The sequence below is a fragment of the Alnus glutinosa genome, chromosome 9 (assembly GCF_958979055.1).
Source record: "Alnus glutinosa chromosome 9, dhAlnGlut1.1, whole genome shotgun sequence".
NCBI classification, from domain to species: Eukaryota; Viridiplantae; Streptophyta; class Magnoliopsida; order Fagales; family Betulaceae; genus Alnus; species Alnus glutinosa.
Genome location: NC_084894.1, coordinates 172792 through 186256, shown reverse-complemented (window position 1 = coordinate 186256; position 13465 = coordinate 172792). Strand labels below are relative to the sequence as shown.

General features: G+C 35.4%; 2 protein-coding genes across 3 annotated transcripts; both read right to left on the bottom strand.

The window, feature by feature from the left end:
- Nucleotides 1-317: 317 nt before the first annotated feature.
- LOC133877894 (E3 ubiquitin-protein ligase SIRP1-like) lies at nt 318-2852 on the bottom strand. Of its 2 annotated transcripts, none has more exons than XM_062316343.1 (2): nt 2608-2852; nt 318-1778 (listed from the first exon to the last, which is right to left on the bottom strand). In XM_062316343.1, exon 2 carries the CDS (start codon nt 1718-1720, stop codon nt 536-538), a length of 1185 nt encoding a protein of 394 aa, XP_062172327.1. In that variant the 5' UTR covers nt 1721-1778; nt 2608-2852; the 3' UTR covers nt 318-535. The 2 variants fall into 2 exon arrangements, with proteins under 2 accessions (XP_062172327.1, XP_062172328.1); XM_062316344.1 differs by lacking the exon at nt 2608-2852 and adding an exon at nt 2190-2519.
- Nucleotides 2853-6478: 3626 nt separating this feature from the next.
- LOC133877041 (uncharacterized) lies at nt 6479-12144 on the bottom strand. The gene is made up of 5 exons (XM_062315271.1): nt 11703-12144; nt 11394-11587; nt 10406-10724; nt 8876-8971; nt 6479-7134 (listed from the first exon to the last, which is right to left on the bottom strand). The coding sequence occupies exons 1-5, from the start codon at nt 11796-11798 to the stop codon at nt 7099-7101; spliced, it is 741 nt and encodes a 246-aa protein (XP_062171255.1). The 5' UTR covers nt 11799-12144; the 3' UTR covers nt 6479-7098.
- Between the last annotated feature and the right edge of the window lie 1321 nt (nt 12145-13465).

Sequence of the window (13465 nt, the reverse complement as noted above, 5' to 3'; positions counted from 1 at the left end):
AACACAGCTACATGATTTGCCTAGATGTGAGCAAAGCTACCAAATAATCCGGAGACAAGGACCATTTCACATGGCTTCAGCGTATCATTGAAGTGATAGACAGGCAACTTTGTCACAGGCGGGACCTCTCAGCATCTGATAGGTCGGCATTGTTAGTGCATAGAAAAGAGTCAGATACCTCATGGGGCCATTCTTAAATTCTACCCGTACTGGGAGTTTGGTCCAATATCAAATAAGGAGAAAGTCCAGCCACCAATTTCAATCACATTGAATCTTTCAGAGCACCCCAAAAAAAAAAAAATTATACAAATGTAGAGTAGGTCAAATAGGAACAGTAGAAATTCTTGTAAGAGGGCAAGAGATATCTACAAAACACTGAAGGATGACAGCACAAATTATTCTTCCCAGATTCGGAGGCAGCAAGTAAGATACTATGTACATAAAAAGATAACATGTACATAAAGCAAGGCAAAACATTCAGGCAACATAAAGGGAAAGAATCTGATATTAAAAAATAAAACTGACGAAAATATACTCAATTCTCATCTGTTTGAGAGGAAGCATTTCCACCTCCGGTTGCATTAGCCGACGAAGATGAGGAGGTTGAGGAAGAATTCCCTCCACCAGAAGAAGAAAAGAAACCATTAAAAGGCCATAGAAATGAAAACCTTCTCCCACTTCCACTTCTCCCATCCCCCCCATCTCCTTCTTCGTTAGTACCACTACCATGATCAGTTTCCCTCTCATTACTCTCCCTCTCTCTCTGATTGCTGCTGTTCCTAGAACCGTCTGTATCACGCTTGGTCTCATCAGCAGGCAACTGAAACCTGCAAACTGGACAAGAACAATGAAGCTCCAGCCATGGCATAATACACCCACTATGAAATTTATGCTTACACGGCATCTCCTTTGCTTCAGCACCAATCTCAAAATCATCCAAACACACCGAACACTGCAAGTTCTCCTTAACTGTCACAGTAGGTAATGCTTCAATCGCCTCCTTTTGCGCAGGTGGAGGGCCATATCTATTTGGATCATTCTCAGCCAAATGCTGCAGCAATAAATCTAAACCAGGCCCAATGAAATAATCACCTAAAGACCCAATGGGGCTCTGATTCTCGCTTTGACTCCCCCTGCTGGAATCATAAGAACCCTGAACGAGGATAGTCTGACTGAAAGGGTTGATCAAAACCAGGCGCTCTCTTTCTCTCTCTCTATCTCTTTCCCTATCTCTCTCTCTATCCCTATCAACTTCAGAATTCTCAGACAATTCAGAAGCCATTCCAGCTCGAATGCCTTGGAGCAATTGAAGTATAGTAGCTGAGCTTCTTCTCCTCCTCCTCATGATGGACTCAAGTTCACGATCCAATTCGGTCTCCCCTCCCCCGTGGCTGTGGCCGTCCTCATGGTCATTGTCATGTTCATCATCTTCGTCTCCAAACTCGAAATCACTTTGTCTGAATCTTCGGCGTCGGCGACGGGGTTGACTGCCCATCATGCCAAGCAATATGGGGGCCCAGAGAGAGAGGGCGCGGTCGGACCCAAAATTGGTGTCAGTATCAGCGTCCACTTGGGCTTGATTCTCCCTAATGGTTGTGCTACTCATCTCTTCAACGAATCCGCTTTGGCAAAATGGGCATTTGATCTCAACTTCCATGATGGGATCAATAGTTTGAGAGCACATGTGACACCAATACCTTGCTGCTACTGCTTCCTCCATTCTCTTCTCTTTCTTCTTTCTTTTTTCCCCACCACCACCAGTTTACGTTTGCCTTCCTCTGCCACAATCACAAACAAAAAAAATCATATCATATAAACTCGATGAATAAAACACCCCCACCCCAACCCCCATGTCATAGTCACAACTCATTCGAGCGGAAACAATAATACAAACAATTTCTAGAATTTGACAGATCTAACCCATGAACACCTTTTTATACCACGACAGGGATTCCAGCAGAGAAATTAAAAAACAACAACAACAAAAAAAAAAATCCCCATTTTGTTTATTGTTCGAGATTGGAGAAGAAAAAGGGTCAAAGATTTGTAAATCCATCAACCAACAGAAATACAAATCATCCCCGAAGGACCCCAAAAAGAAAAAGAAGCAAAAGGGTACTAAAACCTGAACAAATTGCATAAAAATATTTGAAGAGAGAGAGAGATATTTCGAGGTTATGTGGTCTTACCAAATCCTGAAAGAACAAAGAACAACAGCTACCGCAGAGAGAAAAATGGATTTTTTTTTTTTTTTTTTTTTCTTTCTTCAAAAGCTTTATGGGAATTTGATGTAAGGAGGAAATAAGGGGGTTCTAAATTTGATTATAATAAATTAAAAAAATAAAATAAAATAAACGAAGAAGAAGAAGAAGAGAGTTAGGCGAGAGATACTAAAGGCAAAGCGAAATCAAGAAGAAAAAAGAAGGATCTGGAAGCATCTTATTCGATTCATATTCACACAATTTACAAATAAAACATTTTCCTTTTTGAACATAGACGTCTACAGACAGGCAAGGGAAGAACAAATTTGACACGCAAACCATAAATTTGTGCCACGATTTTCAGGAAACATAACTTAATACATTCAAAAGGTGAAGAAATGCTTACCAAAGTTTTAGGCTGCTTCGCTTCAATTTCCCCGTTGAAATCAATCTGTGACTCTGCCTGCCTTTGCTCTCTCTTTCTCTTTCTCTTTCTTTCTTGCTTTTATTTTTATTTTATTTATTGTTCGTATTTATTTATTATTCATCGAAAAAAGAAAAGAAAGAAGAGAAAGGAAAAATGAGGCAATCAATCAATGAAAATCACTGCAAATATTCTGATAAAACAACATTGACAATTGACAACTGACAACCCAACCCCTCTCTCTCTCTCTCTCTCTCTCTCTCTCTCTTCCCTTATTTTCTTCCCTCAATACTATTTTCTTTTATTTTTCTGAGACGCGTGCATGTGGTGGTGACTGGTGGTGGCAAGTGGCAAGTGGCAACCTCTCATTCATTCTCTGTTTTTCCTCAACGATCAGATTTGTCAGGCGGAAGGCTCCAGTTCCCCACTCATCCACAGCCCTTCGTTTTGTGTAATATGTTTCTTTTTCTTTTTATTTCCACAAAACTAAATAATATATATTTTCTACACCTTTGGCTAAATATTAAATAATATTCTAAATTAAAATTAAGGTATGGCACATACAATAATCCACACAAATACTCTACAAAATTGATATGCCAAGATTTTGTAATTATTGATTTTTTCTTTTTGGGAAAATTATATTTTACTCGCCCAAGTTTTACCATTTTTTTTTTTAATTTTACTTCAAATGTTTAAAAGTTATCGATATACTCCGACCAAGTTTTTGAAATTTTCAATGTAACCCCTTCGTTAATTATTTGTCATTTTTAACGGAAAGTACTGAAAATACCTAAATACCCCTACTTTTCTAAGAAAAAATAAAATAAAATAACAGAAGGATGGCATATGGCCAAAAATGGGCAAATGGTGGCTATAACCACCTCTATTTTTTTTTTTTTTTAAAAAAAAAAAAGGTTATCTTGAACTTTCAACCCGTGTATATGAGACAATTTTGAAAAGTTTGTATCGAAGAATATATGTGTGGCGCACGTGAGCCATTTTTTGTCAAATAATACGAAAAATGAAAAAATGAGGTCATCTTGAAATTTCAACCCGTGTATATGAGACAATTTTGAAAAGTTTGTAGCGAAGAATGCATGTGTGGCGCACGTGATGGCTAACGGATGAGTTACGTTAAGAATTTTAAAAACTTTGTTGGATTACATTGCTAATTTTTAAATATTGGAGGCAAAATGAAAAAGTAGTAAAACTTATACATTTTTTCCTTTCATTTTTAATAAAGATTAATCTAAAGACTACTAAATTCTACTACATCATCTCTGTAAAATATTTATTAAATATTTATATAGTATATAACATTATTTTGATGAAAATTATGTTGTGAACATTGCAGGCGGGCATGCTGGTTATTGAAACGGATTGATTAATTTGATTCTTTTTTTTCTCTTTTTTATTTTTTTAGATGTTTTAATTTTATTCTCATTTGTGAATGTAGTTTTATATATATATATATACATCCCACGTAAGCAAATATTTATATAGTTAATTGCCGGCATGAATTGAATTGAAAATTGAAATATTTTTCTAGTGTTGGCCTGCCACGCCAAGCAATCGGATCACACCCTTGTCCTTGTGGACCCTTTGCATCATCATCCTGTCCACACTTTGCTCATTGTCATCAATCCAATCAATCATAATTTTGTTTACAATTTCACATCAATTTTTTTATTGGAATTTTCAGTAATTTTTTCACTTAAATTACTAATAATTTGGACAAAAAAAAAAAATGAGAAAATTCCAGATAAAATTTACTTATCTAAAGAAATTTAAACTTTACCCATCCAAGCAGTCCTAACTTTAGAAATTACTATATAAATTGTTACAAAATTATTGGAGATCCCAAATTCCTAATCTCCGATCTCTCATTTTTGTTTAAAAATTTTGTCGTAATTTTTCAGCATTTTCCAAGATTAATAAGTTTAAGGATGTTAATTTTTCAGTCTAAAATAGATAAGATGCCAACGGGAATGAATCTAAGGTGACAAGTGACAACTTTAATTTATTCTCTTAATATGTATCTGTGATTAATTATATTTACACAACTTGTCGTTGTTCTCTCATTTTTCTAAGGTTTACTTGTATTTGCACAACTTGTCGTTGTTCTCATTTTTCTAGGGTTTACTTGTATTTGCAAAACTTGTCGTTGTTCTCTCATTTTCTAGGGTCTTGTAGCAGTGTTGAAGGGAAATTCCTATTAGACTATTAGTATTCTACAAACTTAAACCGCAACTTCTTGCAGTTAGCCATGATATATGACCTTTCTACCGGTCAATCCTCCCCTACTTAACCATTTCTCATTTGAGTCATTTATGTTTTTTTAACAACCTTAACCTTAACTCGTATGCTCAAAATTATTTTGTATCAGTTCCGTGAACGACGGAACAAATTGTCATTTTGAATAATATAATTCTTCATATCCATATATCACGTTTTTTTGTAACGTGTTTTAATTGATTAATACTTTTGTTTTTTATTTTTTATTTATAAATGACTAACAAAATTTTTTACATCTATCAGTATAAAATAGACGTGAAAAATAGCATTACTGGTACTCAATTTTCATCCCCTACCATCCCTATGTGGTCTCATGTTCATGTTGGAGCGGGGTTCTATGAGGAGCTTGTGACAACCCCTTGGCACTTTGATCAAATTACTCAAATTACCATCTCCTCTTATTGATGGCTTCTGTTATATATGGAACGGTAAACAAACGAACGGTCGGATGGGGGTAAGAGTTTCTTGAGCAAAGAAGATCAGAAAAAGAAAAACTAGTGGTAGCAGGGCAACAAAAATTTAGTGGTTCAAAGTTTTTTTTTTTTTTTTTTTTTGCCCGTAATCTTCATATTGTGAACTACCCTAAAGCATTAAAAAAAAAAAAAAAACTAGAATGTTTGAACTATGTATATCTTCAGCGTAATCGAACCCAAGTGGGGGGTGGGGGACATAGCTATGCTGTTCAGCGTTGGTATTAGCTTCGTGCCTCCGACGTTTGACAAATAAATTAAAAACTTTTGTGAAAAGACCGCAATTATTATAAACAAGACAAAATAATCACACTAAAACACTAGAGTTTACATTCTTGGTTACCAAGAAATTCACTACAGATGAAATATAAAAACAATAAATAAAAAATCACTCGGAAACTATAATCTGATATACTCAAATCTCCCTCTCCTAAAAGAGAAAACAAAATATAAAAGTACAAACTACGCGATTCTTTTCTCAGGCGCGGCGCCTCCAATAAGAGAGAAAACATACACTTTCACACGATACTCTAAAAAGGACAAAAATTTCATATAAACTATTGTTGTATGAAAGTTCTTTCTTATTCTCTCAGTTTGAGTTTCTTTCCTTCTTTTGTTTTTTTTTTTTTTAACCTAACCTCATTTGAGTCACTTGATTGTCCCTTGTATGGGCCGGTCTACCCATTTCTCACGGACAAGCCACCCAAAACGCATATCATAGTTGTTTTTGTAATTTGCATCAAATCTATTAAAAACATATGAGAGTCATTCTCGATCACTTGTATTTTAAAAATATGTTCATTTAATAAATTAGATTTGAAGAAATTCCCACAATCTAATTTGAAAGAAAACTTTACTGCCACAATATAATGCCATAACAGCTAAAAATCTTTGCTGTGGCAAAGTTGGGTTTCATCAATATCTCCATAGATTTTACATGTTGGCGGCTGCAAAGAATCAATTTTGAATGTTCTTCGTTCTACATCGCAATTTGAATGTCAGACTTCCATTTTTTTTATTTTTTTTTCTCATTTAGATTCATGTTCTTATGATGGCTAAGAAAATAAAAAAAAAAAACAACAATATACATGAATATATTCATCCACTTCTTTGAAAATATTGCAGCTATATTTCATGAATCATGACATTTGAACGGGCTGTCAAACCCACCAAAAAATGAAGTGAAAAAAAAGAAAAGACAGCCACTACATTCTGAAAGGCTTTTACCAATCTGACTTGGGGAACAACATGCGATTAACTGGGGTCCCTGAACACGACAATATATTGGCGATGTTAACCTAGACCCACCCTGGAAATAAGAATTCAGTGCGAGCCAAATTGCATTGTCTATGTGCAGCTGAAATATTTTCAGGAAAGACAAAATACTTTCTTGTATTCTCCTGTCTTTCTCCAATCTTTCATTTTGAAAATCGACTACAGAATTTGTAGGACCCACACATAGCATGTATGTTGGTAAAACCTTTGACACTTGTCACATTCCCTACAGAATAAAGGGGAATAGGTCTCCTTTAACTTTGACAAGCAGCGCTTTTACCCTGGGAAATAATGGCTAAAAATTGTAACTGTACAAAACCTACTCGAAAACAGTCTGGCCGCATTGACTAATGAAAAAGAAACCTCAGAACAATAATTATGGAGAGTGGATACCGAGGAGTTAAAAATTTCATGGATACCACACTTGAGTTCAAACTGTTTGAGGCTGGCTTGCTCCAACCTCCTCCTGCAAGGAATATATTAAGTTAAAAACAAGTAGCAAGTTGGCATTCTATGTGACTGAAAAAAAGAAAAAGAAAAACTAATTAGAAGGTTAATAATAATAACATAACAATGTCCAACTTTTTGTAAATATCTCACTGAAAATTGATACACGGAAGTCAAACCCAAAAACAACAGCAATCACACAACCAACATCAAACATAGTATGCTAACACGCATGGACCAATCTTGTAAATAATCCCTAAGTTCCGAACCAGATAATTGTAACAGTATACATTTGAAGAGGTACCAGAGAGCAGAAAATAAGCCTATAACCCACAAGCCCTGTGGCTAAGTAGGTGAAAAATGACCTCTAGGAAAGAGTTCAAAGAGAGGGAAAAAAGAAGAAGCATGCTACTCAAATTTACTAAAACAAAAGAAAGAAGAAAAATCAATTTTGTGAAATTTCTAGTTAGTTGGAACAGGAAAGCAGCATCAGGAACGCAAAGCAAGTGACTGAATAAACCTGTCAACCTTGAATACCCAAAATGACTGTTTCTATTTAGTAACATAAAAATGTCCATGGGAACAGCATATAGTTGCAGCTAAAATTGAGGACCATTCATGCAGAGTCAAATTCTGGGAGTGGGAAATTCATGTTATCTGGAAAAGAGACTACTAATACAGAAAATGCGTTCAGATACATGGTTATTTTATTACCATGTGAGTGTGCCCATTCTGCTCATGGCCAGATCAAACTACTCTACTTGGCCCTTTTTATTTGCTTCTTATTTACTTAAAATTTGGAAGAAGAACGAAAAAAAAATTCACTGATTCTTGGAATTAAAAAATTTCATATTTTTCTGGCTAAATGAGTAACCACCCATATGAGCAAAATTATGAAAAATGGCAAACATATCATTTCAAATGCAACTTATTCAAAATGCAAATGTACTATCGTACTTTGAAATTAATTCCCAAAAGCTTTCAATCAAATGTACAAGGACAAGAAAAATGTGTAAATAAACCATAAGAAGACAAGAAAAATAGTGGTTTGTGCTAAACTTAATGCAAAAATGAATTGATATAGTCAAATTATAAAATAGGAAGAATAGGAACAAAATGAAGCAAAGACACTTCATAGTTTACCAAATCCAATACTAAAAATTAGTATTGAACCCGTGGTATATATAATCTGATACTTCTTGAATTTGAACGCTATTGACTGCAAATGCTAATAATTCTCAAGACTCAAGCCAGACTAGACGGAAGCTTTCCCCAAAATCTAGATAATCCTTGAATACTGCCAAACGGAGAAGCAAAAAGGAAAAAAGAAAAGGAGATGCATTTAAAGTTTCAGGTATTCAGTCAGCATGTCATTTGGCTCAGATGGTAAGACAATAATATCAACCTTGACCCTAACAAAAGGGGTTGTTTTCCTCTCTCACTCTCTTCTAGAATGTGCGACACATAATTGAACCAAACAAAAATAGTTGATTTTTTTTTTTAAAAAAAAAAATTATGAATAATAATAATTTTAATGAAGAAAAGGAAACAAAAATAGTTTCAGACAGATAGTTCAAGAAAAATCTTATTTTCTCCCACCTTCACCATTTTGACCCACAAAAGATTTGTCAGCGTGCTGAGTTTCTTTTACTCCTACAGACTGATGAAATGTATTCCTACTATAGATAATAGGTAGGAAATTCTTATTGAAATGCATTTCTAAAGACTTGTGATGAGAAAATGCAGTAACAAGTACTTACATCTATAGCCTGAAATGACCTGCCTACAGATGGCTTCAACTGAGAAGCTTCAGCAGCAGAAGTAGATCCATTGTCACCATTACCATGATTTTGACCCTACAAACAGATAGCACAAAGAGATGCAAAATGATAAATAACCATTAATACCTTCATATAAATAAGGAATGAGATCATGGGGTTGGAAGAAACCGAAGATACTCAACTCAACTAAATCCAATTAAATTTTGGTTGCCTTATTAGCATAGGAAACAACACAACTCCAAAGTAGCGATAGCAGCTTCAATCATTTACATCATAGCAGAAGATAGCATTGAATACAAACACTCAATCTATAAGATATTAATCTATTATAAAACAGAGATAGAGTCCATAAACAGATTCCATAGCTAGGATGATGACAGCATACCTCCAACACTCAACCAGGGAAAAAAGAAAAAGAAAAATTATCAGCCACAGCTTTTTGCTTAAGTAAACTTTACATGAATGCAAAATGACTGAAAAGGGGCTAACCCACGTTTAAGAGAAAAAAGAAGTACTGTTTACGACCTTTGTAGAGAAGGTGTCAATAGAGTTCAATCATCTTTTTCCCTAAGGGCACTGCCACAGAGGAGTGGATCAACTCTGACACATTACTTCAGAGGTGAATAAAAGAGGCCTAGGTAACACTCTACATAACATTCACTACCAGCCTACCCAAGCAACTGGAATAAATGCGTTGGTGGGTCGATTACCATACGTTTCACTAAAAAGATTAGTAACTGTCACCTGTTTAGCATTTTGAAACAGAGTGTAGAAGCCAACAACAAGAAGAAAGCATTACTCCATCCAGTGGCCAAATCACCCACTACCTCTGTAGTTTAACTTCTTCTCCCCCTTTCTCTTCCTCCTTTAGATGAGCAATTTATGAGAGAATCACAGACATCTTACTGATATCTCACCACCAGCCATCAAAATAAATAAAACCAAGGCGGTTCATATAAAAATGTTCGGTTGCATAACAAGGACCCATAATCCAGGTCATGTGGGAAGGTGGTAGTGTCGGTGTCCTTGCCTTATGTTATTACTCGATGAGGAATTTCAAAGTCTTCGCTTGAATAGTAAAGAATGACTTTCATAAGTCACTCCCAGATCATTCCAAAGATAACAAAGCCTCGCCAATAGAAATTATAAAATCTTAAATGAATTAAAGACTCTCCTAAAACGCCTTCTCAACTAAGTAAAAGATATTAAAATACATACTCATATGGGTCAAGGGTAGCTTGTGTAATCAAAAGAATTTATGTCAGGTCACTTGTTTACTTTTTTGTTATTAGTTTTTTCATAGTTCTACCCTATTCTATTGTTCATTTCTTGTAAATTCACCAGTCATCAGCCAAGTTATTGATCAACTCCTAAGCAGAGAGAGAGAGAGAGAGAGAGAGAGAGTGATGAAATAAAAATTTTACCAAAAAATTTGGAAACAAACAGATGAAGTTCACCCAAGAAAAGTCAAATAGGTGTTCTATTGCAAGCAAGTGAAGAATACCATACCCCAAATAAACGTCTACTGTCTTGAACATCAAAGAGAGATGAGTAGTAAGCAGGGTCATAGATAGATCCTCCTAAAATGTCATCAGACTCTGAGGATTGCCTGGCTACAGCAGGAGTTGCAGGACTCAGAAAACTACTTCTTAAATCAAAATCTGCTTCTCGAGCAACTGTAGTGTCAACATATGAAACCCCCAACCTGTAAATCTGAATCCATAAAAATGAGGATAAGAACCTCACAGTAAACCCAATGATTTGCATTGCCAGACTGAGTCTCACTGAAAAGATAATGAATGGTCCATAACTCTCAGAAGATATGTGCCTGCAGACACAAAATTTCCGTCAGATAAGAGATTAGAATTACCAAACACATGCACACAAATACGGTTCATGTACACACAGAATAAGGCATTGCCACATGAGCCAATACAACAAGTTCAGATTGGAAAAATATTCTGCAACCAGAATCCATTTTTTTCAACATGTGAAGTCGTAGAGAACACATGCAACCATATGCTGCAGCAATTTGTATAATTCTTCTACCACGTATTAGAGTCCTTGTTTGTTAAATATCCGCTTATCCCAAAAGCTTAAGCTAATAGGAAATGATAAATTTAATAATTTAATTAATACTTTAATACTCATCTCACATTAGAAACCAGAAAACACGTAAACTATTTTAAATGAAATGAGAGTGAATCACCAAAACAAGGTTCGAGCTCAGAAATTTTGAGCATATACCATTTTAAATCACTAATTATCTCAAGGAAAGACAAATTTACTCATTTAATTAGTACTTTTAACATTGTTCACCAAACACTTGTTGCATTTTGAATAAATAAAGCAGCGCATAAGAAGGCATGAGTGAGGGGTTAAAGAGTTGAAATCACATAATTAGTTGTTCTGGCGTCACAGCTAGAAGACTTATTCAAACAAAACAAATACGCTTTTATTTGTAAATAAATAATCAAAGATAAAAGGGGGGACTGACCAAATGTCGTAAGTGAAGAAGATGAACCAGAAGACATCGAGAAAGATAGCGCAGAAGAGAAGAACCGCATACATACGCCCCAGGCTCTGACTGCTGCTCTCTATGGCTACCAGAGCGAACAACGCGATGGCCAGATTTATCAGCAAAACTCCGTTGTACAATGCGCCCAGTGATCCAATCAACGCGCAACCAATCTGTTTTATTTGTTTGATTTTTATTTTTTATTTTTATTTTTAAAAAAAGAGCCCTAATTAATTGAAATTTTTATTTAGAAAATGAAAATGTAATAGAAAAGGAGAAGAAAGAAACCTGGATGTAGATGAGGATGACGGCGAAAGATTGAAGGCTATCGTAATCGCGAAGCCACGGCTGTATTCGACCCCACAATGATGAACAAAGCATCATATGCCCCCCAACCCCTTCCGATCCCTATTTTCTTCCCCTCTTTCTTTCTTTTTTTTCTTCGCCTGAACCCTAATTGAAATGATTACTGAAACAGAGGAATTTGTTTTTCAAATGAATCTGAAACTGTTGGTTTTGGCGGGACCATATTGAAGAAGAAGAAGAAAAAGCAGCAGCAGCCATGTATACTCTCTGGCCTCCGCCACCAGAAAAAGATAATTACTACCGTATTAACAGTATACATGGAGACATAAATGCTTTTTGGTTAATTAACAGTTTTGCTTAGAGGGGCATGGGCGCTTAGCGAATGACGGAAACCGAAAAAAAGCCGCTGCCACCGTTTTCCTTTTCGTTGTACCTCTCGAACTAACTTTCCTTTTTTTCTTCTCTGTAATTACGAGTTACGACAAACATTTTTTCTTAAAAAAAAAAAATAATAATTTAATTTACATATTATTTTGATTCCTTATACATATATTTTAACTTTGTCACAATTTTTTTATTTTTTATTTTTTATAATCATTGTTTCCGAATAGCCACATTATATTTATACCTTTACGGTTAAATAATTTTTTTTGTTTACTGCTCAGGGAAAAAAAAAAATGTACATTTGTGAAATAAAGCTTAAAATTTAGACCGAAAAGGGAAGGCAAAAATGGAAAAATGGAAAAAAGGAAAATTTATTTTTCATTGACCATTTGGTGTAAGAAAGCATATCCTTTTGTGTTTCTTCTTTGCTTGGCGCTTGCTGAGAGACTGTATGAGCGCCCACTCGCTCTACCACCGTTGGTGCAGTGACACGTGGTGCACGACTTTAATTTGCTGCAATTGTAAGTAATATTATGAAAACCAAATAGTCAACACTTTATATTTTTAGAAATCGCTATCATTAAATTAGCATTAAGTGTATTTTAGAGCATTTCCAAGCTGAGAGGCGTTTCACCTAATAAAAAAGCACGTTTCTCTACTTCACCTACCCTTTTTCAATACAAACTCCATTCAATTTTCCATTTCAATCCCTATTTTTGAAAATATTATTTTTTATTCCATTTTTTGCAACACTTATTTGCCATCACAAATTAGTACATTAGAGCACTTTCAATTACTTATGCATTTTTATATCGGCTAACCCAAACTTATTTTATATATTTTAACTGATGTTCTGTTTGTTTCGGTGTAAAATGATTTTGACATTTTACGGTATTTAGTAGGGGCGAAAATAATGGTCAACGAAAATTATTTTCAGTTTGATCGTAAAAGGTTATTTAATTTTCAAAACCATAAAATCGTTTTCCGAAATTAAACTCTTCGTCTTTGCACGCATGTTTGATATCCGATTATTGGAATTCAACAATTGTCGGTCGTCGAAATCCAGCCGACGCCGAAGTCCGGCAACATCTGGTCACCAGAATCTTGTCGGCACTTGAATCTGGCGACATCCGACCAGATTCCGGTCAAAAACTGGCCAGAATATTGCCAAATTTTGGCCATGGTCAGAAGCTAGCCGGGATCTGGCTGGATCTGGACGAATTTGGCCAAAATGGCTGGGATATGACCGGATCCGGCCATTTATTCGGAAGAGTCTGGTAGGAATCTGGCCAAACTTGCTTGCTAGAATCCTGCAACGGCGACCGAACATTGCCGAATTCCGGCGGCATTTGCCAAACTCT